Genomic DNA, 25962 nt, shown 5'->3' on the forward strand with positions numbered 1-25962 from the left:
ATTAATCATTATTTTCTATTTCCTTTTCCCTTGTCTCCAGTATGTTCTGATATGGCATTTGCTTATATGCCATGTTCGGTGGTAAGTACCAAGAGGCAGTTGGAGCATGTAGCTCAGAGACTTCCTTAGTATGTCCCCTGCAGTTGCCATTCTACCTGTCATGTGTCCTGACCTGCAAAAGCCTTGTTGCACTTCATCTGGAACTTTGGCTTGCAGCCTGATCTTTATTTCACAATGTACAAATTATTCATGAGAAGCACACACATACAAGCACTTCCTAAAAAGCCACTTTCCATTTCTGCATTGTTCCTATATTAGTTTTCCGCGTTGGTTTTTTTTTGGTTTGTTGTTTTTTTCTTTTTTTTGTATGTTGAATCTAATGAATAGAGAATTGCTTTTGATGCACAGAAGGTCATGTTTGTCGTTCAGGAAGGTATAACTTAGTTTCTTTGGCCAGAAACTAAGGTGCCTTTTCATGCTTTTTTTAACCATAAAAGTGTTCTTTTAATCCACTAAAAAACCCTCAAACAAAACAAAAAAACCCACCCAAATCAAAGCAAAAAAAAAAAAAAACCACCCCAAAACCCAACAAAACCCCCCCACAAAGCAAAACCACAGGAAGACATAACCTAATACTGTCATAAGGCTCTTTATTGTTTAGCCAGTTGCTTGTTCTACTTACACTGCCTGGGGAAGTCTCATCTGATTTTGATCCATACCAACACTTACTCTTTTGGGTACCACTTCAGTCTCAGTCTCTGCCAAACTAGTGCTATGAAAAACTGACCATTTGCATCTTGTGAACAAGGAGAACTATCTTAGCATGGAAAGGCTATGGTGTCCTTGATAAAGGCTTAAAGAAGCTTGTTCAGCACTTGGCTAGAGATTGGAGTAATGATTCTGTCAGCCTCATTCCCTCCCAGTTGTACAATTTTGGTTAAAAAAAGAAATTCAGTACTTTTGAAATGTAAGTTAAGTTGAGAAATGTTGGGAGGGAGTGAAGTCAAACTTGCTTTGAGGTTGAAAAGCAAATATGTCAATCCTAGTCACTACCTGTAAGTCTCAAGCAGCAGCTGGTGTGGGACAAATCTAAATACCTTGCCCTGTTTCCGATTGCTTCAGTACTGCATTGAGAATTAGTCAAGGGGTTATCTTTTTTTCAAGGAGACTAGCTGCTGAAGTTGTTGAAGATATGTCTCTCTTTTCAGGTGATCACCTTACCATGCTTCCAGGAGCAGGTTGTCCCACTGCCCTCGTTTCTCAGAGCATGGACAGTGGACAGTAAGCGCCCAGGCAAGCTTTTACGAAACAACAAGCAGCAACTCAAGTAGGTTTCTTATTGAACATGCAGGTAGCTTTGCAACAGACTGACTGTTGACTGGATTGCGGGATGGATTGGTGGGGAAATGAAGCAGCTCAGTCAAATGTCAACAGAAAGCTCCTTTCTGGTTACTTCACACATTTTTTAACTCGAGAGCTGTGGAAGAGGGAGGTGTGAGCATAAATAGATCATTCAATGCTTATTATGCTAAGCTGTATTTTAGGTGTTTTTAAATGCCATGTTTGTACTTGTTATAGTTTGGCTGTGGCTGGCAACAAAAGGGCCACGTGGCCGCCCCTCCCCCCACTGGGCTGCGGAGGAGAATAGAAAGCAAAAAGGCAAAAACTGGTGGGTCAGGATAAGGGCAGTTAACAGAACAGCAAACAAAGAAAACAGTAACAACAGCGGTTCAGATAAGGAGAATACACAACGCAAACAGCAGAACGCAGAGAGCAACTCTCACTGCCCACCGCCGCTGCGCACTCCCGAGCTGTGACTCCTTCCGGCCGCCAGCTCCCCCATGGTATAGAATACCCTGTTCTGTTTGGCCAGGCTGGGTCAGCCCACCCCGCTGTGTTCCCTCCTGGCTCCTGGTGAAAATTAACCCTGTCCTGGTCGAACCCAGGACAGTACTTTTCTGAGTTTTTAATTTTTGTTCCAGTAGCCTCTTGCTTTGGTTTTGCAGATAAGCACAGGTCTACTTGACTAAAACAGTGATTTTTCTACTCAAGAACTTCGAGTATATGACTGGAAATGCTGCTTATAGTCTTTGTTTTGTTTTCAGTGACTATAAGCTGGGTGCTAGAGTGGAAATCTGCGTAGAACCTTTGCAAAAAGAAGAGCATTTGGGGTAAGATTTCAGGATACTTATTTCTTACAGGAATGCGTTTGAGATGAGACTTAATTGAGCAGCTTTTAACTTGAGCCCTGTCTGTCAGGATTAGATATGTCAGTATGCGAGAAGACTTCGGAGCTTCCTTCTTGTTTTCCACAACCAAAAATAAGGGAGGCAGGAGGAAGCGAAAACTGGGAATTGTGTATTCTGAAAGCACGATTCACAAGAACGGTCTATTTTCTCTTCCTGATGACAGCCCCCAGGAACTGCTGCTTCGAGTCCAGATGGGCATACCAGGCGAGAGGGACTACTATGACTCCATGGATTTGGTGTGGGATATCTCCAAAGAATGCACAACGTGGGCACTGAGGCAACGAGTAGCTTCTCACTATTGTCTACCTGTAGATAAAATTGAAATAGCCAAATACTTCCCCGAAAGATTTGAGTGGCTGCCGATATCGAGCTGGGTAAGATCTGGAATGACAGAATCCAACTGTTGTTTTGAGAGAAGTATCTGTTGGTTTGTGCTGCGGTTCTTGAGCAAAAGTATTTAAGCAAATTCCTGAAATGTACCATTTACGAATCTTCCGCTTTGATTTTATTCAGACAAAGCAAATTTCAAAGAGGAAACGGAAGAAAAAACAGGAGAGTTTACAGTCAGCGCCTTATCACCTGAAAGATGGAGATATCATTGGAGTGAAGGTAAATTAACTTGGCTTTAGTTGTTGCACAAGGATTAGGTGCAGGCACTGTTCCCTTTGCAGTATCTTAATTTCTTCCTGTTTTTCCTGCATCCCACTATGTCTCTGTGAAAGTACTGGTATGTGAATCTGGACAATACATTGAGTGGATTGGAAATTTGTTGTTACTGGTGCTTTTTCTTCTTTTTCTCCTGTTCTTCACCAACCTGAGGGAAGTTTCATACTTTTCCCCTTATATCTTGGAACGGGCACTGGAGTGTAAAACCTTAGAGGCTCTTGTGCCACTCTCAGGCAGTGCAGGCAGTCAGTTTCTGCTTATGCTTGAACACTATCCTGAAGAAACGGGCTTATTTTCTTGCCCTCATTTTATTGACTGTCTTTTTTCCAACTTGGAGTAAAATCCAAGAACAGTGCCCTTTTTAAATTTAAAATATGGTTTTTACCCGTTACATTTTCCAAAGAATTATTAGAGATCTATTTCATTATCTAAAAAAGAATTACACAGTAGCATATTGAGCTCAGAAATGACAATAAGGCTTATGTGGGAGACCTCTGAAAGAACATCCTTGCTGGGTTTTAAAGCAGCGCATGAAAAGTCTGATGTCCTGTCCTGATGCATTGGACTATGGAGAGAAATCTCTGAATAAGGCAAATTCACTGTTAAATGCAAAAACTGAACAGAGGAGTCTAAAAAATTTTTTTGCCTGTTTGTGTCTTTGCCACGTAGTTAACTTGAAGGTAATTGCTGTAAAGCTAGTTAGAGGAAATGCTCTGAGAATTAATTGTGTAGACTGAGCAACATGTGGGAAATAGTTTGAGCTTGCAATTTTAATCTGCTAAATCCTTTTTCACAACAGAATCTCCTCCTTGATGACAGTAAGGACTTCAGCACAGTGAGAGATGACGTTGGAAAAGAGAAGCAACAGCAACTTGCATTAGAAAAAAAGAAAAGGTATTGAGTACTTCAGTTTCTTTTTCTTTAAAAGAGGCGAACTGTCCTCTGCTGCTTTTCAGACTAGCTTGATGCTTGGATAATTCTGGGGGACCGTGCTAGCTGGGTGCTCTTAGAGCACACAGTTCCAGTAGTCCTGAAGGAAGTGCTCAGGTAATTCGAACCCCTGGCTTTAAGTGCCATGTTCCTATACTGAGCCTCAGCATATTTTCTCTTGCAACACATCGCAACGTTTGGCCCTGCCTCTGGAGGTAAAAAATGAACTCCCTGGCTGCACTGACCCTGCGCAGGTCCTAAGCGTGAGCTTACAGTGTCATTCTCGCAGCTAAGTGGAAATCAGGTTCCATCGCAGGCTCGTCCTGCTGTCGATGCTAAGGCTCAGCACTAATATTAGGCATCTTGATTTTTCTTTTTTAATAGTCGGCAAGCTGAACGCTTACAGGACCATGTTTTCTCAGAGGAAAAGCTGAATATTAAGCACCATAAACCAGAAGTGGCTCTTTCCATCAATGTGGGCGTTTTCAGATAGCACCAGGAGGTGATTTGTTGACCAGACCGTGTTACCGATGTTCTAAATTAGAATGGAGTACCTCAACTGGACCAGCAAGAGGGTGTTTCGCGAAGTGTCTTGGAGACTGACTGAGACAAACTGGATGTAGGATTCAGCATGACTGATTTTCTTCTAATCTCTCTGGGGAAGTGCTTTAGCATCCCTGTATTAATTGTGGTACTGATTCTCAGGCTAGGTAAATGCACTTTATCCTTGAGAAAACGGATTAATATATTGTATAACCTTTTGATGACTGTTTTCTAATCACCTTAAATGCTTTTTTGGTCAGATGCTGATGTCTTGCACCATCACTACGGAGTTTCCTGGGTTTTTTCATGCAGTCGTAATCATATCTTTTTAGAATTTTTTTTTTCTATCTCTGACCACTGAAGTTACTAGCGACACCAGAATTGGCTTTTGTCTCCTTATATATAAAACTAAGTCTGTAGTAACTAGAGTCAGATTTCAGGAATGAAGGAAATGTGGAATTCTCTAGACAAAGTGTACTAAATTGGCCTAAAAAAAGAGCAAGTTCAGAATCTGTCGAGGTCTAAAACCTGAAGACCTTTTGTTATACAGAACAACAGTGCAGTAACCTTATATTTTAAGGTCACTTGGGCTTTTTTGTTGTCCATAAGCTTCATTAACAAACGAAACGGATGGAAAAAATTGGCAGATCGGATATTTGGTCTTCATTGGATTTTGTTGTACTTGGGGGAAAACGGCTTGTATTTATTTCCAGCACTTTTATTCAGAGGATTTTGCCTCATTTTTTATCTTTTCAGGTGTTCTAATATTCTTTGTTGCATTTGAGAAAAAGTTTCTTTAGGTGTCAGAAAGTTGATGCACAGCCTCTGTAACAGAAGAGCGTGTGTGTCTGTCTACCAGCTGAACTCAGTATCAAAGGTTCTTAATGTTTGCTGAATGCTTGTGAGATTCTGTCTCAAGATTAAGAACGCATGTGAGTGGCTGGTGAGAGAACATATTTTTCTTAGCGCTGAGGCTGGGAATCGGAGTTTACCAGAAGCTGACGTTTTAGCATCTTTATCGAAACTTTTCTAATGCTTACAATACTTAAACTGTGTTTCCCCCACTGTACAGGACTCTTCGTAACTTAATTTCCCATCACATTCAGGATTTTCTTTGAGCACAGCTAGTGCTGACAAGTTAACCCAAACTCTCAGTGGGGTGGTTAATTGTTTATAATCAAATTCTAAACGTGTTTTGAATGATCAGGTGAAAATGGAACGGTAGAAGATAACACGTGGACACTTCTGTGCAGCAGTCACGTGCTGGTGGCATCTAGCGTGTTTGTCTTTTACAGCTGGGAACCGGTGCAAATGGCTTGCCGCATCGAGTGCAGCCTGCTGTTGAACACACTGCAGAGCCTTGCTGAACTGCACACGTGTCCTGAAACCTCTTCCGAAATGAGCAGAGCAATTGTCCAAAAATAGCTTTTGAACATAGCCCAAAGGGTCCTGAATTAAGTTTGTGGTAATGAGAAGACAAAATGGAAGTCCCTTTTGGGGAATACTGTAAACATTTAACCTGTTTCATGTATGTGTAGAAAGTTTTGTATTAGGAAGATGCCAGTACAGCAGACTACTAAACTTTTGGCGGATGTGAGAAGTAATGTGAGAAGATCTCTCCTTTATCTTTTATTGTTTAACAATATTCTGGTATTTCAGACAGCTTCAAGACAGAAACTGACACTCTTAGCTATCAGCAAAAAAAAAAGCACCTTGGAGCATTTGTTTAGTATTTATTTCATTGCGTATCTGTAAAATTCAGCAGGTGGTTCTGTGCTTTCTTAAGCCTTTTCATTCAAGAAGGGCATATTTTAATTTCCTCGCTGTTTTGGTTGTAGGTAGGATTTACTTGAGTCTTGAAATCCTAGTTTTATGGATAGATTTTTCCGACTGAGGTGAGGGCAGCCGATTGCTTTCCCCATCTGATTGTCGCCTTCTTCCATATCAGCAAGTGTTCTTGCGAGCCGGGGTTTACAGAAGTGATTGCACATGCTGGTTACTAAGGTAAGCAAGAAAGGTTTGTGTTTGCACATTGTTCTGTTGCATTGCACTTACTTGACTGTCACTTTAATTCCTCCAGTTCCTTGCTGGACAGCTGTACCGAGCTCAGCCTTCCCACCTGTTAATAACTCTGGTCTCTTCTTGAAAATACGAAACATGGAGAAATTCAAGTATGGACTTACAAGTACTAACATGGGGGCTTTCGTATGTGCCTTTGTTAAAAGTGTAATGTAGCAACGCCTGCACTGAACCGATCCTGGGTTATTTCTAATGTTGGTTCAAAATGCGTATTTTTTTCTTAAAACTATTGTGGGTCATTCCACAATGAGAGAGTTCATAAAAATGGGGGTGGGGGAGAGGAAACACCTTTCTAAAACGGAGTCTTTGTGATGCCACAGTTTGATGGTTATATTCCAAAGCCTGGAAGAGCTTTCATCTTTATTTTTCAAGTGTTCTTCACAAAATAAAAAGTCATTTCTATATGTCTGTGTCTCACTGATACATTGATTGGGAATGGCATGAATTGGTTTCTAACACTGGATGGGGCACAACCTTCTTTAAGCTTTAATTTTCAAATCTGTTCCTAAGACAGCATTCCGATCTCCGTGTGAGAAGTTTCCCCAACCCGGCTGGGGTTGCACTGTGCAAAGACCTGGGTTCAGTTGTAGCAGTGGGGTTTTGATGCAAGTCAAAGTGATTTTTAGCTTGGTTTTCTCCCCTTTTTCAGAAAGCAGGATCTAGCGCTTACACCTCATTGTTTAAACTCCTAGTGCGTGCACAAATATATTCCTCTGGTCTGTTTTTTGAGGGAATTAGTATATATCATCTAGAGGCCTGTTTAATAAGCAAAGTCGTGCTCGCTCACTGCAGTTCTCCCCCAGCAGCCCCTGGGCAGAGCCGTCGTGTTCCGAAGGGCGTTGCAGGTACAGACCCTGAGAAGGCAGGGGGATGGCGGGGGGGGGATGTGACTGGGACAGGCGAGCAGTGACGTGGAGGCTGGGGGCCGTGCCTGGGAGGAGCTCCGTGGTTCTGGGGCTCACTGCCTGCTGTGGCCGTTTCCCCAAAGGCGGAGGGAGGGGGTACCAGGAGTGCCCTCCAGTGCAGTTAGCTGCAGTTTTGGGATTTTGCCAATGCTTCTGCTTAACTTGCTTGTAATGGAAGAGTTAATCTTCAGCCCTTGCCGTATCCAAGGCCACCACATCTGGATGAAACAATATCAAGCTGAGTTTCAAGCAAGCTTGGAGAGACCAAGAGGCGTGAGCTCCCAGCCCTCGAGTCAGTGACTGGGAAGCTAACAACTAAATTTAACTTCTTCTGTTTCCTGAGCGACCCTTGGGCAGCGCAGCTCCCTGTGCAGAGAAATGCAAAGGACATGACGATGATACGGCTCTTTCCTTGGATCTTTGTTACCAGCCGGGCAGTGGAGGCCCAGCAGATGGGTACATTGGAGTTTTCAAGCACCGCTGCTTCTGCTTCTGTTTTGTCTAGGCATTCGTGCCTTGGAAGAGCATCAATCTTCTTGCTCGTTTGTGGGTTGCTTGCTAAGAGAGTATCAGCTTTGTGGTTAACAAATCTATAAATTCCTGCATTACAAAGCTTTCCTATAAAATTTAATTGCTGCCCAAACAGATTTTGACTCTGGTGGTTGTATTCAGCTAATGATCAGTAGGGCTTAACCACCTGCTTCTGCTAAAATTTCCTTGCGGATCACTGGGGAGAAACATTTAGATAAAAGGAAACAAAACTGGCCCTAGGCTGTTGTGCTTGCTTCATTGCTGACCGGCTTTGCTGGAGTTTAGTACTGGTTCCAGTGATTGATGGCGTTTAGTTTCCCACATGGGTTTATGCTGCAGCAGCAGCCCAGCCCCGGGCAGGCATTGCTCGCTGAGCTGCGCTGTGCCACCCCTCACGCTGGCACCCACCGGGATGGTCCCCCTGACACCCCGGGTCCTGTGGCAGGGCCCAGCCCCTCGCCGTCCTCTGAAGGGCTCCCGCCTCTGCTCCGAGCTCCTGCCAGCCCTCCGGTCTCTGCTGGGTGACCCAGCGGTCCTCCTCGCCCCGACAGCTGATCCCTCTCTCTGCATTTGCACTTTCATTTGCCTCGTCTGCAGCGTCTCCCAGGGCTCAGTCTGCCACAGGTCTTGTCTTCGAATTCCACTTTATTTCCCTTTTTCCTGGTGATCGCAGGGAGTCGGTTCTGCATACACCCAGCCTTCTGTGTTTCATGCCGAAGCTGGTGAGACCGCTGTGTAATTCTGCTGCCGTACCCGTCCCCTCTGGCTGCCGTTGCTGGTCGGAGCCACGTTTTGACCGTCAGCCCCTGCCAACAGCCCGTGCCTATGGGACAGCTCCTGGGCGCCTTCTGTGAGTTACACCGGTGTTCTCAACGCCCAAAGACGTTTAACCCTCCTCCCACCCACCAGCCCGCGTGCTCGTAAGGAGAAAGGTGCTTGGTAGCTAGCGTGGTTTGTTCTGTTCCTATTGCTCCTGAGAGGGACAGGCTGTAATGGGGGTTGGTGTGTTCTTTTTGCATTGTGAGTAGGTACAGCCACCATAGATTCTGTTAAACTGACAGCTGTTTGAGTTCCTTAATAAGTGTCTAAGTTGGCTAATAAACTTACTGTTATTGTAGGAAGAATACATCTGTAGCTATCATCTACCCGTGGATCTTCCTTTGGGGTGGCATACAGGACCGTTGAAAGTTCCCCAGTCAGAATTTAAGTGATTTACACGTTGTTTATTTTCATATCGTAGATGTAGTGTGCACGGCTGGAGGCTGAATACGCTTGGTTAACGGCCAGGTTGTGATAAGAGGGGACTTGCTCAGTTCTGCAGAGTAACAGATTTTTTTATTATGGCCATGCACATGAAGTAACGTGGAGAAGAAGGGAAGGAAATCTGGAAAGGAGATGGGCTGATCCTTTATTTTTGTTGTTTTAATTATACAGGAAAAAATCTAGCAAACAATAATAAAACTGTTCTCTGAAATTCGCAGCAGTGAGCACAGCAATTCACAAAGCAACAAAAATACAAAATCTGTCTTAATACAGACTGTAGTTGCATGCTTTTGTTTCTTACTATACTAAAAGGCTTTCAAACTAAGACGGCTTAAAAAAGAGAAAAAAGAAATTGTACTGTGGAAAAATCACTGCAACAAGTACAAGGTAGCTGTGCACGCACAGGACAAACTTTGAAAATGTGTTTAGAATCAAAGTATACTTTCCAAAATTATGGTGGTTGGGGTCAAGAAGAGTTTATAAGCTGTTTGAAAGAAAATGCTTCCCTATTAGTGACAATCCTGAAGTCGTTACGATAAACCACTACTTAAAAATCAGCGGGTGGTGCCTCCTTCTGGGTGTCTGTTGCCCCGTGGGGTGCACCGAGTTCTTGTGACCGTGGCTTCTCTGCAAAGGTCTGCGAGGACGGCACGCGTGTCCTGTGCTGCCGACCGGTGCTGCCCCTTGCTCAGAGCTCAGCGTGCAGAAGCAGCTTTGCTTGTCTCATGTTTTCAATCACTGCGGAGAAAGCGCTGAGATGCTAAGGATGACAAGGAAGATTCCTACATCTACACAGTTTAAGGTCAGAAACTCTGGATACACTCTGGATAGCTAGACTTCTAAAAGGTCTTTAAAAAATTTATATTTTTCAATTTTAATGAGTAGTTTTGACTAGTTATTTTGTCTTAATTCCAGTCAAAACCTGTTGCTAACTTTTGGCTTGTAGAAAATAAGACACTGGTTAGGGAGAATAATTTTTTTTTTTTTCCCTTGGACTGTTTTGTGAACTGCTGTTGGTGGGAGAAGTGTAGATAATGCTATGTTTTAATCAATGCTCCAGGGACAGAGTGCCATTAGAACACACCAGTTCATCTGGTGGAGTTCATGGGTGGCACAGATGTGGTTTTCTGTGTTCTGCAGCAGTCCCGTGAGGTTCGAAGCTTTGTCTGAGTGTCAGACAGAAGTCTGTGGGCTGCTGAAGTGGAAAACTGGAAAAGAGGACTGTGAACCCAAATGGCAGGATTGTCATTAGGCTGCTTCTCTCTGGGAGGAAGGGGGTTGTTCTGTTACCCTTGGCTTTTGAATCTGGCTCATCCAACTTGCTACGCCCTGGGGATTGAGACCTCAGAAAAATGCAGTTCTCTAAGTGTTATTAAAGTGGGCAGCCAGCAGGGGGGAGTGCAGAGACACCAACCCTCAGGAGTTCATGCCGTCCCTTATGAAATAGGTGTTTTTAAACTTTGGTTACCCCTGTGGCAAGAAGTGTTGAAACAGCTTCTGCAGTTCGGGTTATGAAGCAGAGCAGCAGTGCGCACAAGCCTGCAAATGCCTTGAACCGAAGCAGGTGGGGTTTGGGGGCCAAACTTACACGGCGTGTGGAAACTCCGCCGGCAAGAGCTCGGACACTGAGGACAACTCTCCCCGTACTTTACTGCCCTGCTCTTCAGAAACATTCAGCAATGGTTTTTTCCCCCGAAGGCGCTTACGCTAAATTTACTTCATGTTCATAAAGGACTTCGAGCAGACTTTACTGCAGAAATAGATCCAGCGTTTCTCAAGATTCTCTTATATTCTCTTCCTTTAACCCCATTTGTCTTGTAGAAACCTGAGGTGGCTAAAAAGGGATCAGAGCCCGTTTCACTTACAGGTCGAAATATCTTCTGGTTCGTAAGTGTACATCCTGTTCCCGTATTTGCCAGTTAGATCGGCTCGAACTGTCATAGAAGGATCTTGAGGGGGGCGGAAAAACAGTACAAGTTATTAGCACCTCCAGCGTTGTGGAGTGGGGTGGTGGTGAATAATTTTGTGAGGATAAAAGCCCTTTAAAATGGTGTTGATTTGGCTTTTTCATAGCCAGAAAGGTACATCTCGAAGCATCAGGCTCTCAGCAGCTGTAAGTTAATGAAAGAAGTCTACTTCTGAAACCCATCATGAGTAGATCCTCTACGTATGAGCCTCGTCAGGTGGCTCAAGATTGTTGTCCCTTGTCCCCTTCATACCCAGCAGTTTGATGGTAAGTTTGCTTTTTGTGTAGCTGTTGGTAACGACCGGTGATGCGCCTTTGCTCTGCCCTTGAACAGAGCGTTTGTCTTTCATCTGAGGACAAGCTGCGAGTAAGAGGCTGTCTTCAGATCTCGTGACATGGTGCCACGTAGGCAGGAGCAAACTTACGGGATATGTGCTAGCAGTTAACAGCAGTGACATGCTGTTCATTTCCACTAGTGGAAGAAGACTGTCACAGTCCTGTTTTTATGAAGATGGTAGTGGTTTTGAATGTCTAATTTAAGATCAGATTGCTAAACAAGTGCTCTGAAATAAGGACCAATTTTGATTTTTCCAGCTAAGCTGTTCCTTTTGAAAGTCTGGGTTATTCCTACAGCTTCAGTGCTCAAGAGAATAAGAGCTTGGAGTGACGTGAATTCGGTGGGGACCATATAGAAAAAAACACTGCCCTGATTATTCCCCTGACCCCAGAGACTCACCCACAAAGAGGATCCGAGGGACGTAATGGCCGTCGGGCGCCATGTTGTCATCGCTGCTGGAATACTGTTGGAGTTAGAGAGCCTCTTAGTAACAGGTAACTGTCCGAGCACTAGAAATGGGCTGAATCAGCTGAGCTTGCCTCATCTGCAACAACTAACAGTTCTGGTGTGATCAAATACAGTGTTTCTCTGTTCTGGCTAAGCTGTCCTGTGCTAGCTGCTGGGGGACGAGGACAGAAACCTCAGGCAGGTAACTCAGAAAACCTGATGACTGGGTGTTTTTCCCTTGTATCAGAATACTACCTGTGGTTGGAGAACACTAAATGGTATTCCTGTGCCAGTAGGTATGTGAATGTGTGTATGGAGGTGTCTCCCTGCTCCCTCTCCAAGGAAGAACTGTGTTGGTGCTTTGCAAACCCTGTTGTACGTCCCCAGAGAAGTGGGAGAAAAAAGAGAATTTCAAATACAACTTCAAAGCTGTGCAAAGTGAATCCATTTCTGCTTTTAATACGGCTTATTCCACTCCCCAGTAAACACTTTAATATTTTAAAATTCAGACTTACCACCAGATTGAGCATTATAAAGTCCTCCTGAGCCATCTGCTGGATCTCTGGGCTAGAAGCAAATGCTCTCCTTAAAGCTAAAAGAAAGAGAAATGCATTGCTAACATGGAAAAAATAATCTGGATTGCTGCTTTTCATGGTTTTGCATCATCGTATATTGATTGCAAATACATCAGTAAACAACTGGCATTACTTTCTGATGTGCAAATGTCACACGAGGCTCGGAGGACTTGGTTCTCCTAAAGGAAAATGCAAAAGACATTTAGTCCTGGAGAAGCTGAAATGCTGATGTGCAGGCAGATTTCCTCCCCAGTGGCTGAGCAGGTCATGAATGCATACATACTTGAAAGCCATGGTATCAAACAGAGGCAAGGCGATGCCTCACCTCACTGGTTTGACCCGGTCTACTTTCAGGGCCTCTAGAACTTCCCCAGGCTTTAATCATGCAAGCTGATGATTTCAGTGTTTGCTGGTGATCAAGACTGGAGTTGGGAGTAGGCAGGAAGGATAATTGACAGGAGATCAAGAGTGGGCAAGAAGATAAAGGAGGAAAGTTTGGTGTCTGCCTGCCTGTTTTGTAGCCATGTGTGTCTGCCAGGGAAGCCTTGACCCACAGCACGTTACTGCCCAGAAAAACTTTACAGCTGTTTTACTCCCCAGCTCTTCTCAAGGTCTCCAGTGGGTCTACTGTCTCTCCACTTTTCCCTGCGTGTGCTGGAAAGGCTTGACACCAAGTGCTCAAATGCTGAGTAAGGAATGAGGAGTGACAGATTTGGATCCCCCGGGTGGTTTGGAAGGGTTTGCTTTGCTCACCTTGGCTGTAAGGACACTCTTCCAAGTGGTGAATAACCATCAGTGGCTTCTTGCTGAAACGACAGGGCAGGAAAGGAGTGGGGAGGCAATTCGGACCTCTTACAGACCGCACGTGCAGGGTGTTATGGCACTGAGTTGCTCCAGGGATAAATTTACATTGTAAGGAGCAATAGCAGCTGGGCTAGTAGGGAGGTGTGGACACAGTCAGGTACAGAGAGGGTGTATCACTGGGAAGGTGACACTGGAGGCACTGCAAGGGCGTTTGCTCATCTCCCAGAAGGTGACCTCTCACCAAAATCTTGTCCAGCCTCTGTACCGTGTGGCAAAATACAGCTTGTATCATGCTTGCAAGATACTAGGCACAGCCTGAGCATCGTGTTAGAGCATTGCTTTGTTCTGTGCAGTTCAACATACGAACTGGCATAACAAGAACTGAGGATTACCTGTGTTTGGATCGTGCTAAACCTTCTTCGTACGTCTGCACCCATTCAATGTCATCTCCCCAGCCTGTTGAGAGCACCGTTAGTCAGTGTGGATGAGGATGTTCTGCTGAACGGGGAGCTGGAGCTACACATGTAATCGGGCGGCACAAACTAGGCATCTTCCCTCAGGGTGTCCAGCCCCTCAGGGTGATTTGCGGGTGTCAGGAAAGCCCCAAGCAGAAGAGTAAAAAGAAACAGCTGATAGGGAAGGGGGATGAAACTCCAGCCTTGCCAGAGCTCAGGTGGCGGATTAGGATTACAGACAGGTATTTCCAGCCACTCGAAATCTGAAGCCCAGAGTTCCTCCTTGAACCCACCCACCCTCCCAAAGGGCTGAAGCAGGCTTGCTGCTTGCGTATGGCTTCCTGCGATACGGGATTGCTCTGCAGGCGGGGGGCTAGGGAGGGTAGGCAATGGTTTTGGTGTGAGGTGCCTGAATCTTACTTGATAGAGCAAATCTTGGACCTGAGTCTGGAGCCCTTTCCGATGGCTACAGCACCCTGCTTGTGCTCTGCGTCACCCAAAGGAGACCCCAGGGAGGAAGAGGATGTGCCTGTTGCCTGTGCCTGACCTACGATGCTGGCAGGAAAGCAGACAGCAGAGGGGCTGAGCTGGCTGCAGCCTGGCTGCGTGGCCATGGTCTCCTGCGGGGACAGCATGGCGTGGTAGGGGCTGCCTATTGAGCTCAGCCTCTGCAAAGCTGATCCAGCAGCTCGTCAGGAGCTAGTGTGACAGCTTGGCTCTTGGCTCCATCCGCAGCCCAGGTTTGGAGCAAAGCACCTGTACCTGTTCCCAAGCACAGAGCGTGAGGACTTTACCCCTGCTGAATGCACCAGTGCTCTTGGCCACGGTGGAAATGGCACCTGTGAAAGGTGGGTCTGGGCTTCTGCTTTGGAATGGGAACACAGCGGGGGATCTCCCAGCCACTGCTCTCAGAGTTTCACCTGCCTGGATATATGGGTGGGGGTGCACGCTAGCCACCGTGACAGAGGGAAATGGGGGTGCTTCAGGACTGCTGTAAGCATCGCAGCCGCTCACCTCGAGACAGAGTCTGCGGGGTCCGTATCCAAGCTGGGCTTTCTTCCTCTTCATCAGGGAGCCTCTGGATCATTTTGTGTGCAGCCACCGCCATGCCATTGCAGAGAAGGAGAGAACACAGGAATATAAAGGCGTGCATGCTCCTGGCTGGCGAAAACTGAGAGAGAAAGGATCAGCTCAGGCAGGCAGAATTTGACAAATACTCGAAAGTTTGAAGCAGAGAAGAGAGACCCATGAAACATTCATCTCCCTGCTAAGTTCAAGGCTAACACTTGAGCAGAAGCTTGGGGAGCCTCTGGAATGGCTCAGAGGAGTGTTGCAGATCAGGTCATCTCTATTTGCAGGCCTTGCAGCCTGGTAGGTGACTTGGAAAATGCAGGCTGAAATAGCCATGGGGCAGCAGGTGCCCTCTGTTCGGTCAGCAGCCCCTTTTATCATGCGAGATCTCTGTGCACGGTAGTGGTTTTGGCCAAGCAGTCCTCCTCCTTTGGGTACAGCTCAGTGGTGTAATAACCAGCAATCACATCTAGCAAAAGCCGACCCACAAAGAGCAGGTACACGGACAGAAAAGAAATGCCTGGTCCTCCTCAGAGACAAGACAGTCTCATAAAGAGCCATTTACTCAGAACTGGTCTCTCACCTGGCAGCTCCTGCTGATGCTTCGACAGGGGTGTCCTTGCTGCAGCCTCTCCCCTCCAGTCCAGGTAAGGCAAGGTCTCTTTATACCTCTGTATTCGCACAATAGCTGGGTATGGACGTCAGCTGAAATTCCAGGATATCCTGCTCCCGCCAAGCCATAGAACAACCTTTTCACAAAAGCTTTCTTCGGTCAGCCCAGCAGTGTGCATGTTTTTAATCAAGGTGTATTGATTTATGAAAGCACTCATGCAGAGTTTATCCTAGACACACCTAGGTCCTTGGGGGAGGACTGTGGGTCTCCAGGTACAGCAAAGTCTCCCAGCGTCAAACTGAGAGATACAGAGGAGATGCATACCCCTCACGCCAAGAGTGGTGCAGAATGCACTGCTCTTAGAAGATACTTAGCACATTCCTGTAAGGAGAAAATAAAAAGAAAACATGAAATGACAATGTAAATAATGCGGTATGAACTGAACCATTTCGTAGCAATGGGGAACAGCAGCATAATGAAAGCCCCACACAAGGATAAGAGGCATAACTCTGTGGGATAACCAGGACTTGTGTCACAGCCTAAGGAGATGGTCTTCTCCCATCATCAATTTTAAGGAAGTGAAACACCATCTTTCCATTGAGGGTTGATAGCTCTTTGCAAAGATTCCGCTGTATCAAGTGAAAAAGACGGCATTTTCCTTTGTGGAACCAACCACTGGCCTGTCAGGACACCCCAGCTTTGCCTCTGTACACAGCTGTATTGAAGTCTTAGTTTCTATCTGCTCTGTTGTGCTGAATAAGAGAAGGGCTCCTTGTGAGGACCCCTTCTGGTGTCCTGTAGGGTGGGCTTTAGTGTATTGCATGGGCCTAGGAGGTCACGGCAAGGTTTTAGAAGATCTGGAAATATTGCGTGCCCTGTGTTTCTGACGCTTGGTTACTCAACCAGAAGGATGCTTGTTCTAATGTAGCTTTGTGCGAATGCCTTTCCCCGGCACTTTTTGAAGAAACAGCGTTTGTCTGTATTTGAGGTCCAGCAGGACCTGGAGTTTCAACCTCAGTGCTTTCTTCTGCTGCCTGAACGACACGGGACAAGCGCCCGGGGTTGTTTCCCAACTCAGCCTTGGGGCTGGCGATGGCTGTGCTCACAGAAGGGAGGCCAGCCCTGCTTCTTTGGAGTCCTCGGTGCAAAAGGAGGGGTTGGAGCCAGCACAGCTCAAGGGAAAGGAGAGACACTGGCTTTGCTTTGACTTGCCCTCTGCTCCCACCTCCTCTTACCTTTTCATTGAGCCAGTGGATTGCATCCCAGCTGCAGAGGGTTGTGTATACATGTATTTTCTCATACATCACCAGTGGTTTTCTTCTGTCTCCAGTTCACTCGCAGTATCTATACATCACATGTCACCAAGCAAGCTCAGGAGCACCACCCAGACTTCACGCAGCGTTTCACCACCAGCGGCTTGCAGCACATTTCTGGCTCGAGGCTGAGGATGACCATGGCTAGAGCATCACTGAAGCGCCCAAACATCACGCGTTTCTTGAACCAGAATGGTACTGCATGAAATCTGGATGTAAATGGCATGGGAAGGTTGAGTTGTGCGGAGGAAGACGGGTGGTCATTTCAGTAAAATGCAAAAGCCCTGCTTATTTGCAAAGCTAGGCTAGAACAATGCAGGCATGCGGCTGTGCTCCGAATGACAAGCTTTTCTGATTACAAGAGAAATAAAAGCCAGCTTTAACAGAGGCTGGTGAAAGAAAACTAACACACAGACAAAATTAAAAAAAAAAGGGGGGGGGGAAATGTCCAGAGGGTGACGTGACACTTTGTGGAGACGCAGCTCTCAGGAAAGTTACTGTTTTCTATTTCACTGATGGCAGGGCACATACGATAGGTCCACATCATAACTGCTGGCATGATGTATTACATTGTTTCAATAGACCCAGAGGGAACGGTTTCTCCTGATAAAATAAATCTGATTGTGCAACACACACCCACTAAATGCAAAATTCTTTTTATTTGATTAAACAGAATAAATCAAACAAGCCTTTCCATTAACACTCCTTGGGATAAACATGTTGCAGCTTCCTGGCTGCTTACTGTGATTTGGGTCTTACCCAATGCACCAAACGCAACCGGCCAAACTAAATTTATGCTAGAGTCCTGAACAGTCCCTTCATTAAATATCTTAAACAGGTAAAAGAAAGCCAAAACATTTTTTAAAGTTTTGTGTAGAATCTGTACTGAAATGCTCAAAACCAGCAGGAAATACCTATCTAGGAAACCACACGGCTCTGTTTGTCCAGTCGTTATCTCTGCACAAGATGTATCTAGGCTGCGTTTTATCAGTTGATTGCTTTCATATCTGAAAAAATAACTCACAAAGGTAATTCACCTCGGTTTTTTCCCTTGCTTTCCACAATGCAGCGCTCCTGAGACACATCAGCTTTCTGTCACCTTGAGGATGGGGATGGCCACAGCAAGCCTGCTTCACCCTGATCCAGGCAGGATCAGCCAGTGAGCTGCGTCCGCAGCTCTGGGACACGTCTCACCAGCTGGGTTGTTGCTGGATGGCAAAGGCAGGGCAGCAGACCCTCCATGGTGATGGAAGCCCTACAAATACGTCTCATGGCAAGCAGCCAGGAAATGAAACAAATACCAGGGGCCATGCCAAGCCCCAAAGGAGGTACGTAAGAGGCCAGGACCTCAGCTGGCAGAAAAAAGGTTTGCTGAGATCCATCCTGTATTCAGAAAACTAAAAAGATGTAGAAGGTGCCTGCAAATGTATGTAACTTGTCACCAGGTAGGGTGGTACAAAAAAGTTCCTTCTGCTATAAATTTTATCCTTTTGGACGTGGTTCAGGTTTTGAAGTGAAGTGTGTTTTGAAGCGTGAAGTTGCTTTCACATGAGGTGCTGAGGACTTTAAAATGTCTGTCTGCTTTGTTATGGTACCAGGCTGGAGCCATGTAGTCACTAGCATCTGTCAGCATGTTGCACTGGTGAGGTGGAGGTCAGCTGCCTTGGAGAAGAGGGAATGTGCACTGGAGATCTGTCTTGCACACGGGAAAGGAGAGGAGTAGGTTCAAGCAATTGACTGTTCCCAACCTAAGTGGGTGTATAGATGAGCCCCCATGGCTTGTAACCCTTGCTGTTGTCAGGAGAACCAAGCTCGGGGCTTTAGACTGGGTACCAATTTTATGAATAATTTTGGAATGTGGAGACTATATTTATGGTAAAGAGTAAATACATGTAGACAGGCCATCTTGTAGAAGAATATAAGCTGCTTTCAGGGAGTGCAATATGCACTCCTTGCAGTTTTATAACTCTGGCGGCTGCATTTCTCACGGGGAGATGCTGTGTGGCAAAGCTGGTATCTGTTCTGGAGTTGGTGGCAATAGGACAGGAGAGAGATCCGTGATGGGATAAAGCGTATCCAGAGGTGCAGACAGCATGGACTTCAACAGAACTCTATAGCAGCTACAGGCTGTTTTCAATCTACATTTTTCAAGTCACCTTGCAGAACCTGCCAACCAAATATTTCAGGTGTTTGCAGCATCAAAATACAATTCATTCAAATGAGTTACAAGCAAAGATGTACAGCACGATGGTAGTTTGTGTTTCAGCAGTTTCCTGCTGATCTTCAAAACCATGCGGTCTTCACAGTGATCTGAACTATACATTTGATAGGTTTCCCTGATGGGCTGGGAGTAATCTTGGCAGTTGAGAGTAATCCAAAATGTGTGGGACTGCAGGACAAAATTCCAAATCCCACACTGACTAGCAGCTCAAGAGGCAAAACATGACTTTTAAGGGGCAGTAGTAATTCGAAAGGCAAACCAACCCACAGCTGCTTAAAGGATGAGAGGTGATTAGAGAGTTCAAGGGCACGTTGAGTGTGGAAGGCTTCTCCCAGGCAAATGCCTTTGTTTCCATGTTGTGGGATCTTTCCATGAACTTGGTTTGGTTGCTGTTCTTGATGCTAGGGTAGGGGGTATTGTGTGGATAGTTCTTTCGTTTGCGGAACTGGTTTTAATGTAAACTTCCCAAATCCCATCTCATGGAGAACTTTGGTGGAATCCCCACTTCATTTAGAACTCTGCGCAATTACAAACTGACTGGTTTCCTGTTACATTTTTTAAATCTTAAAACTGAGAAACACGGTGAAGCACAAAAACCTGCTAATATTTATCATAGTCAGCAAGTAAAATCTTGTAAGATAATACAGTCTGTATGTCCTTCAATGCTACTGATGTCGTGACACTGGTATCCTCAGGTCTGAGCTAGACATGTCTTTGACTGAGACAGACAGCAGGTGCTTTCTGTTGTCAAGCCGCCTCTATATTTTACAGCAGCATTTGGTAGCTCAGCTGACAGGGGTTGGAAACTGCATGTATACCTGTGTGCACTTGAGCTACTGAGTTCGTAAGGTTATTTGAGACTGGAGATAGAATCCTGCTGTTTGTGGTAGGTAGAAAGAAACAGAGGTAGAGAGCTTTATGTTCCTACTGCTGGGCAGTTAAGCCTTCAATATTTAGCCAGCGATATGTACCATGGTGCTGTCTTGCTGCTTCCCAGCTTATTTCTGCAGAGAAGTTCTGCTGTATTAAGTCAAACTAGTGGCTGGGAAGGTCAGAGCCCCTTGCTGTGGGAGGAGGCAAACCCTGGAAGAAAAGGCAGTGTGTGTTAACATCTATTCCTGCTTGCGACGGTGGTGAAGCGCTCAAAACAGCAAGTTTCTCTGCCACTCTTTTGATGTTAGGATGGCTTTTGGCATATGTTGGACATCTGTGAATCTTCTCCTGAGATGTTTGGTAAGCTGCTTTGTCTCTTATTGATGCTGTGTAGTCAGCTGAATTTCCTGATGACATCTTTGGGTGGATTGGTCTTGGCTTGCCCCAAGCTTGTGAACAATTCTAGTCCAAGGTCCTCAAAAAGATGACGTCTCCAGACTAAACTTAAAGCTATCTGTTTTACAGTCTGAGGGTACTTCTTTCTATTCCAGTGTCTCCCTTTAGGTCCACAGGGATTCATGGAGACTTTGTGGGTTGCTAGCTTTTGGTTGTTCAGTTAAATTGAGTTGTGCTCTCTCGGAGTACTACCTCTTCATCAAAATGAGCACGTCAGAGGCCAAATTTAACAAAACCCCTGAGATTCCTTCTCAGGCATCTCAGATGCTTCACGGAGAGCCAGTGGCAGAAATCCAGATAAACCACACAATTCCAAAATAAACAACCCTCTTTCCTAGAGCAGCTTCTTCCCAGTCTTCTTGCTTCCTCTGAGACCTCTTGCGATGCCCTTGGATGTAAAAGCTGTCAACACCTCCTATCCTTCCCAGGCTCACCAGATCCTGTGGTCACAGCCTGGCTGGGAACCTCATCAATCCACTGGTGTATCGGGCTGGGGGAAGACAGAAACCGCTTCCTTGCAATCACCTGCTCTCGGGAGCTCAGGTGTAATTACCCTGTTGGCGTGGAAGCCAACCGCTTCCCTTCCTCTGCTGAAAAAATAACCTCTTTCCTTGCGTGAACTAACACCAGATAAATGTGATTTAGGGACGTGTCCCTTTTTGTTCCCAAATCTTGATTCATTCTCCCGAGGTTGTTTAGCAAGGCAGGCGAGCTGGAGCCGTAAGTTCAAGCACAGCAGCACTGTCCCTGTGCAGCCCTGCTGACGTTCAGCTTTCGAACATTAATGGTCACGACTGGCTGAGCAGAAAAGTGTTATATTCTCTCTCAGGTTCCCAAACCTGGTCAGGGAGATTGGCAGCGGCGTACAATCACAGAATGTTCAGGGTTGGAAGGGACCTCTGCAGGTCATCTAGTCCAACCCCCCTGCCAAAGCAGGGTCACCTACAGCAGGCTGCACAGGACCGCTTCCAGGCGAGTCTTGAATATCTCCAGAGAAGGAGACTCCACAGCCTCCCTGGGCAGCCTGTTCCAGTGCTCTGTCACCCTCAGAGGGAAGAAGTTCTTCCTCGTGTTCAGGTGGAACTTCCTAAGCTTCAGTTTGTGCCCGTTGCCCCTTGTCCTGTCGCTGGGCACCACTGAAAAGAGTCTGGCCCCATCCTCCTGACACCCGCCCTTAAGATATTTATAATATATTTATAGAACCGGGGGCACAGCCAGTTTTTCGCTTGTCGATGAGGGCTGCGATGGGGTGAGGCCGAAGCAAGTGGCAGGGAGGGTGCAGTGCCCTGCCTGGGCAGAACAGGCCTGCAGGAGGCAAGGACGACGCTGGGGGTCCTGTGTTCTTCTTTGATGGCCACGGCCTGGCTTTGCTAGGGACCGTGATGCGGGATCGGACAATCCTGATGTTGCCTCCATCTCCCTCATCCATCACTCTTACTTTCTACCTCTTTACTGCAAGAACAATTTAAAAAAAACAACCAAACCCACACCAAAAAGAGACAACTGAAGTTTCTGAGCACTGTTTACGTGCTGATTATTCAAACGGGGGGCCGCGGTGTGACCAGCTGTGTGGGACAAGCGGCTTCCGCCGCTGATCCCAAGGCCTAGCCAGGCCGCCGGGCCGGTTGCTAGGGCCGCGCTGCGCCTAGCAACCGCCCCCCCGGCTCTGCGCTTGCGCACTGAGGCGCCCTGCGCCGCGGGGCATGCCGGGAATGTCCGGAGCCGGTGTCGGCGGCGGCGCGGTCCCACCGCCGCTATGAACGAGGCGGTGGTACGGCGGACGCAGGAGTCCTTGGGCAGGGTGATCCGCAAGCCGCCGCTGACGGACCGGCTGCTGAGTAAGCCGCCGTTCCGCTACCTGCACGACGTGATCACCGAGGTGGGCCGGGGACCGGCCTGCGGGCCCGCTCCGCTGTTGCTAGGCAACGGGGCCTGCCTGCGGCCTCGGCCGCCCCCTGGCGGAGTGGCTGCCGCCGCGGCGGGTGGGGTGGGGGGTCCCCCGGGTGCGGGGGGGCTCGGCGGGGGCTGTGGGGGGTCCCCCGGGTGCGGGGGGCTCGGCGGGGGGGTCCCGCCGCCGTTGCGGGGCCCCGTGGCTCGGTCGGTGCTGCGGGGGTGCGCTGCGGGCAGCGAGCGGGCCGGGGGGGCTTTCGGGGGGGCTGGCAGTGGTCAAGGGCAAACGAGGACTCTGGCTCCTTTCCTCGGGCTGCTGGGGGTTTGATCTCTCGTGAAGTCTGCTAGTAGGTTGTCTTTCCACCTTCCACTTTAAAAACAATAAAAAGTCTTAATTTTTACGTTCCCTGAGCTGCTGATTTTGTATACATAATGGCGTGTAAAGGAATCAGTAGGGGAGTAATGCAGAATGCAGATGCTAGCGTTTATGTTCTGAATCTCCTGGTTCACTGACCGTCAAGGTTAAAGGTGGAATTAGGCAGGAGGGGAGGCCTGAGCCATCAGCAAGGATTAAGTCTGGTTGTTCCAGAGCATATTCAGAGACACAGCAGACCTCTGAACCTGCTCTGGAAATAGTTCTAAACGAGGTGTCATCTCCAAAAGCAAGTAAGGCAAATGTACGTCCTGTTGCCACACAGGCTTTATCGACCAGAGGCCTTCAAGTGTTCTTAACTTAGTCCTTTTCTTCTGTTTTGAAGGTAATTAGGGTGACAGGTTTTATGAAAGGACTCTACACGGATTTCGAACTGAAATCAGATAACGTTAAGGTGGGTATGAAACTTCCTTATTTATTTACCTTTAATATGAGGTTTCTTTGATACTTGCCACAAGGCACTTCTGATCTTTTCTGCATTCAATGTCAAGTACCTGCCTTTAGTTTTGTGAAGAAATTGTGAAAGCTGCTGCCTATTGGTTATATTACACAATGCACGGGATGCACACCTAGCGATTGCATTTGTGGATGTGACACAAACAAGCTGTCCTGTGTGAAGGACTATTGCTGTAAAGATCTCAAAACAGTGAGGGCTGATCGATGACCGAATGTAGGTTTCCAAAACATTGTTGTATTTCAGGTGAAAAGGATCATTACGTAGCAAGTTTGCCTTGAATTTGTTAGGCATTGGTAATAAATCACAAACACTGGAAATCCATACACAGCTTTTTGAAGAGTCTTGCGATCCCTCAATGGAATGTATGGTTTTATACTTACTGCTTTATATATGTATATACGCATACATGTACATATTGCATGCATATGTACAGTAAATATTCTTGTTTAATATCCTAGGACTTGCTGAGGCATTTGTCTAGTTTATGCAGTCCACAATAGGTTTATTACAGTGTGCAAATGGCTAATTACTGAAAGAGGAGGTTAATGTTATTGCTGAAAAATGCTTTTCTTAAGTAAAAGGGTGACTTTAGTCTCCATTTACTGCCCTGCTGTTGCCTGCCTCTTCGCTGAGCTGATGCTGAGTTCTCCAGCTACCGACTCGATCGGAGGCTTTGGCTGCTTATTGACGACAAATGACGCAGCGTTTGTGTGTTGCTAGTTAGCCCGCTACATCCATTGGTGATTGTTTAACATAGCAACCGAAAGCATGAGGTCTATGAGCCTGGCTTGTTGTCCATACAGCCAGTTGCATGGTTGTTTGATTTACTTCTTGCAGCTAATTATCGGTCTGATACGTATCTTTATTTCTGTGACTGTTCTTACTGTTGTCAGGATAACTAAAAGCTAAGTTATTTATCCAATGGATTGTTGGTTTTGTTGGTACTGTCCCTGTTGAAGCTTTTCAGTAGGTTCTGTGATGAAGAGCAGCTTAGCACATCCTGCCTCTTCTGGAGATAGCACCGCGCGTTTTACTTGTGAATTGAAAAAGCAGATTTCTTAGCAGCTGCTGAGTAGGTCTTTGTTTGTATCTATCTACTGTGATAGCTGTGAAGTTGCACCGATCTGGAGTACCTCTCCGAGAATTTCTTTCACAGTCCATGAGATGATGGTTTTCAAGAGTTCAGGCAGAGGAGATGAAAATGCTGTAGTGTGTGGGAAAATGTCTCTAGCTGGTGTTCCTTGTTTCAAAACACTGGTCAGGGGAAAGACTTGGCTCTCCCAGGGTGCTTCATGACTGTGATTTCTGTTGGAGTTGTAGAAAATAAGGAGAGACAAAACTACCCACAGAGAGCTGGAGTCTGAGAGCAGCAGCTGGAGTCCATGTTGTAAATAGCTGTATATATTTCTGTGCGACAGTGATCTGCTTTATGTAACTCTGGGGAATGATACTCATCTGGTGTGATGATCTGGCAATAGATGCACGGACTTGGAACGGGTAGGATGCTTTCAGAAAAAAGAGGAGGTTTGTACCCACTGCAGATAGTCCCAGTGCTGTAGTCCACAGTCTGCTTGCTGTGGGCTGGGAAAAATTGATGATTGCTCTTTGCAAGCTGGCTGTGCTGCGCAGTTGCAGATCACGAGGTGCATAGACTGAAATTAGGAAAGCCCAAAGCTTGCGGTCCAGCCTCTGTGGTGGCTGGGGCTGGCTGCTGGTCTGGACATCCTCTTACACGCTACGCAGCGTCGTGCACGGATATGTGCAGCAACTGTCTTCGTTTCTAGTTTCACCTTACCTCTCCCACCTGGACATAGCAGTGGGGTCCGAAAGTACCCACCATTTCTGCTGTGGTACCTGTTACATCTCCACTGCTGGGATAACACACTTGCATGGATAGCTGACCCCCTCCTGTGTAGAAAGAGGTGGGAGGCAGGCTGGAAGCATCCCATGAGCCACATCTGCCCTGCAGAGCATGCACGTGGACCTCACTGAGTTCAAGCTTGGTTCAGGGATATACAGTCAAAGCACTCAATGGCAGAGAGATGTAAGGGACATGTAAAGCGTGAGGACAGCTATGTGGGATGGAATTGCTGTCTGCGTGTTTATCAGAAAGATTCATCTTGTTCTGTCGAGTAAAAAGTTATTTCTCTTATAAATGGAAAGACTGGATATTAGGCTTGCTTTTTTAATCTTGTACATCAGCTTTATATATATACACACACACACAAAGTCTTTATATAAGAAGTCTTACTACTTAGAATAGTGGAGATACCTTTGTTTGAAAACTACCCAATAAAAAATATTTTCTTAAGCTCTCAGCACTGTTTCAGATGTGTTCTATCTGTTTTGACAGAACTTTATTTACTGATGCAGGTAGGAGCTGTAGGTTTCTCATAGGGTTCGTGAGGATTTCTTATATGGACAGAACACACTGATAACGTAACTGCTGAAAACGACGAGGATGTAGGAGAAAATTTTGAATCTTTACTTGAAAACTTGTTTGGTTTAGGATAGGGTCCTGTCTCCTTCTCGGAAATTAATAGGTTATGCATGTCCTTGGCAGGAAGGGCAATTGTTTTAATAGAAGGTTGCAGTATTTCCTTCCTTTGCTTTGTGAATGCAGGGAGCACTGTTGAGGGTGAAGTGTTCCTGATGTTAATGGAGACGGTCTGAAAATCCCAGCTATGTGGCAGTTGTTTGTTTTAATCCTTTAGGAAGAGCCAAAGACGGGAATTACCCTGACTCTGGAGACTGTCTGCCCACACGTTTAACTATCATTTACATTACGTGCTTGGAGCAGAACCCAGTTCTTGTTTCTGGAGAGTGGCTCTGGGACTTGGGATGACACATGAACAGCTCTGTTAAGCTCCAGTGCCTCAGGAATA

General features: G+C 46.3%; 3 protein-coding genes across 15 annotated transcripts in view; 2 read left to right on the forward strand and 1 right to left on the reverse strand.

The window, feature by feature from the left end:
• Nucleotides 1–6871, forward strand: part of USP40 (ubiquitin specific peptidase 40) — a 43675-nt gene extending 36804 nt beyond the window's left edge. For 6 of the 10 annotated variants that reach the window (XM_075429895.1, XM_075429893.1, XM_075429896.1 and 3 more), the window contains 6 exons: nt 1209–1327; nt 2106–2171; nt 2413–2623; nt 2763–2858; nt 3715–3809; nt 4230–6871. In XM_075429895.1, the coding sequence (XP_075286010.1) occupies nt 1209–1327; nt 2106–2171; nt 2413–2623; nt 2763–2858; nt 3715–3809; nt 4230–4338 (696 nt within the window). In that variant the 3' untranslated portion in view covers nt 4339–6871. Of the gene's footprint in view, nt 1–40; nt 82–1208; nt 1328–2105; nt 2172–2412; nt 2624–2762; nt 2859–3714; nt 3810–4229 lie in introns of those variants that run through there. The other 4 variants (XR_012764993.1, XR_012764992.1, XM_075429902.1 and 1 more) reach the window with 4 other exon arrangements.
• A 2983-nt stretch (nt 6872–9854) lies between these two features.
• LOC104338693 (anterior gradient protein 3-like) lies at nt 9855–14903 on the reverse strand. Its single transcript, XM_009944760.2, has 7 exons — nt 14765–14903; nt 13688–13751; nt 13245–13297; nt 12432–12508; nt 11869–11932; nt 11032–11115; nt 9855–9904 (listed from the first exon to the last, which is right to left on the reverse strand). Exons 1-7 carry the CDS (start codon nt 14901–14903, stop codon nt 9855–9857), a joined length of 531 nt encoding a protein of 176 aa, XP_009943062.2.
• Nucleotides 14904–21990: 7087 nt separating this feature from the next.
• Nucleotides 21991–25962, forward strand: part of TRAF3IP1 (TRAF3 interacting protein 1) — a 68381-nt gene continuing 64409 nt past the window's right edge. For 3 of the 4 annotated variants that reach the window (XR_012765040.1, XR_012765041.1, XM_075430711.1), the window contains exons 1-2: nt 21991–22176; nt 22946–23014. Coding sequence is in view for 1 of the 4 variants with exons in the window: in XM_075430711.1 (XP_075286826.1) it covers nt 22054–22176; nt 22946–23014 (192 nt within the window). In the remaining 3 variants the exon portion in view is untranslated. The remainder of the gene's footprint in view (nt 22177–22945; nt 23015–25962) is intronic. The other variant, XR_012765042.1, reaches the window with a different exon arrangement.

This window comes from Opisthocomus hoazin, chromosome 9 (genome assembly GCF_030867145.1).
Source record: "Opisthocomus hoazin isolate bOpiHoa1 chromosome 9, bOpiHoa1.hap1, whole genome shotgun sequence".
In the NCBI taxonomy this organism is placed as follows: Eukaryota; Metazoa; Chordata; class Aves; order Opisthocomiformes; family Opisthocomidae; genus Opisthocomus; species Opisthocomus hoazin.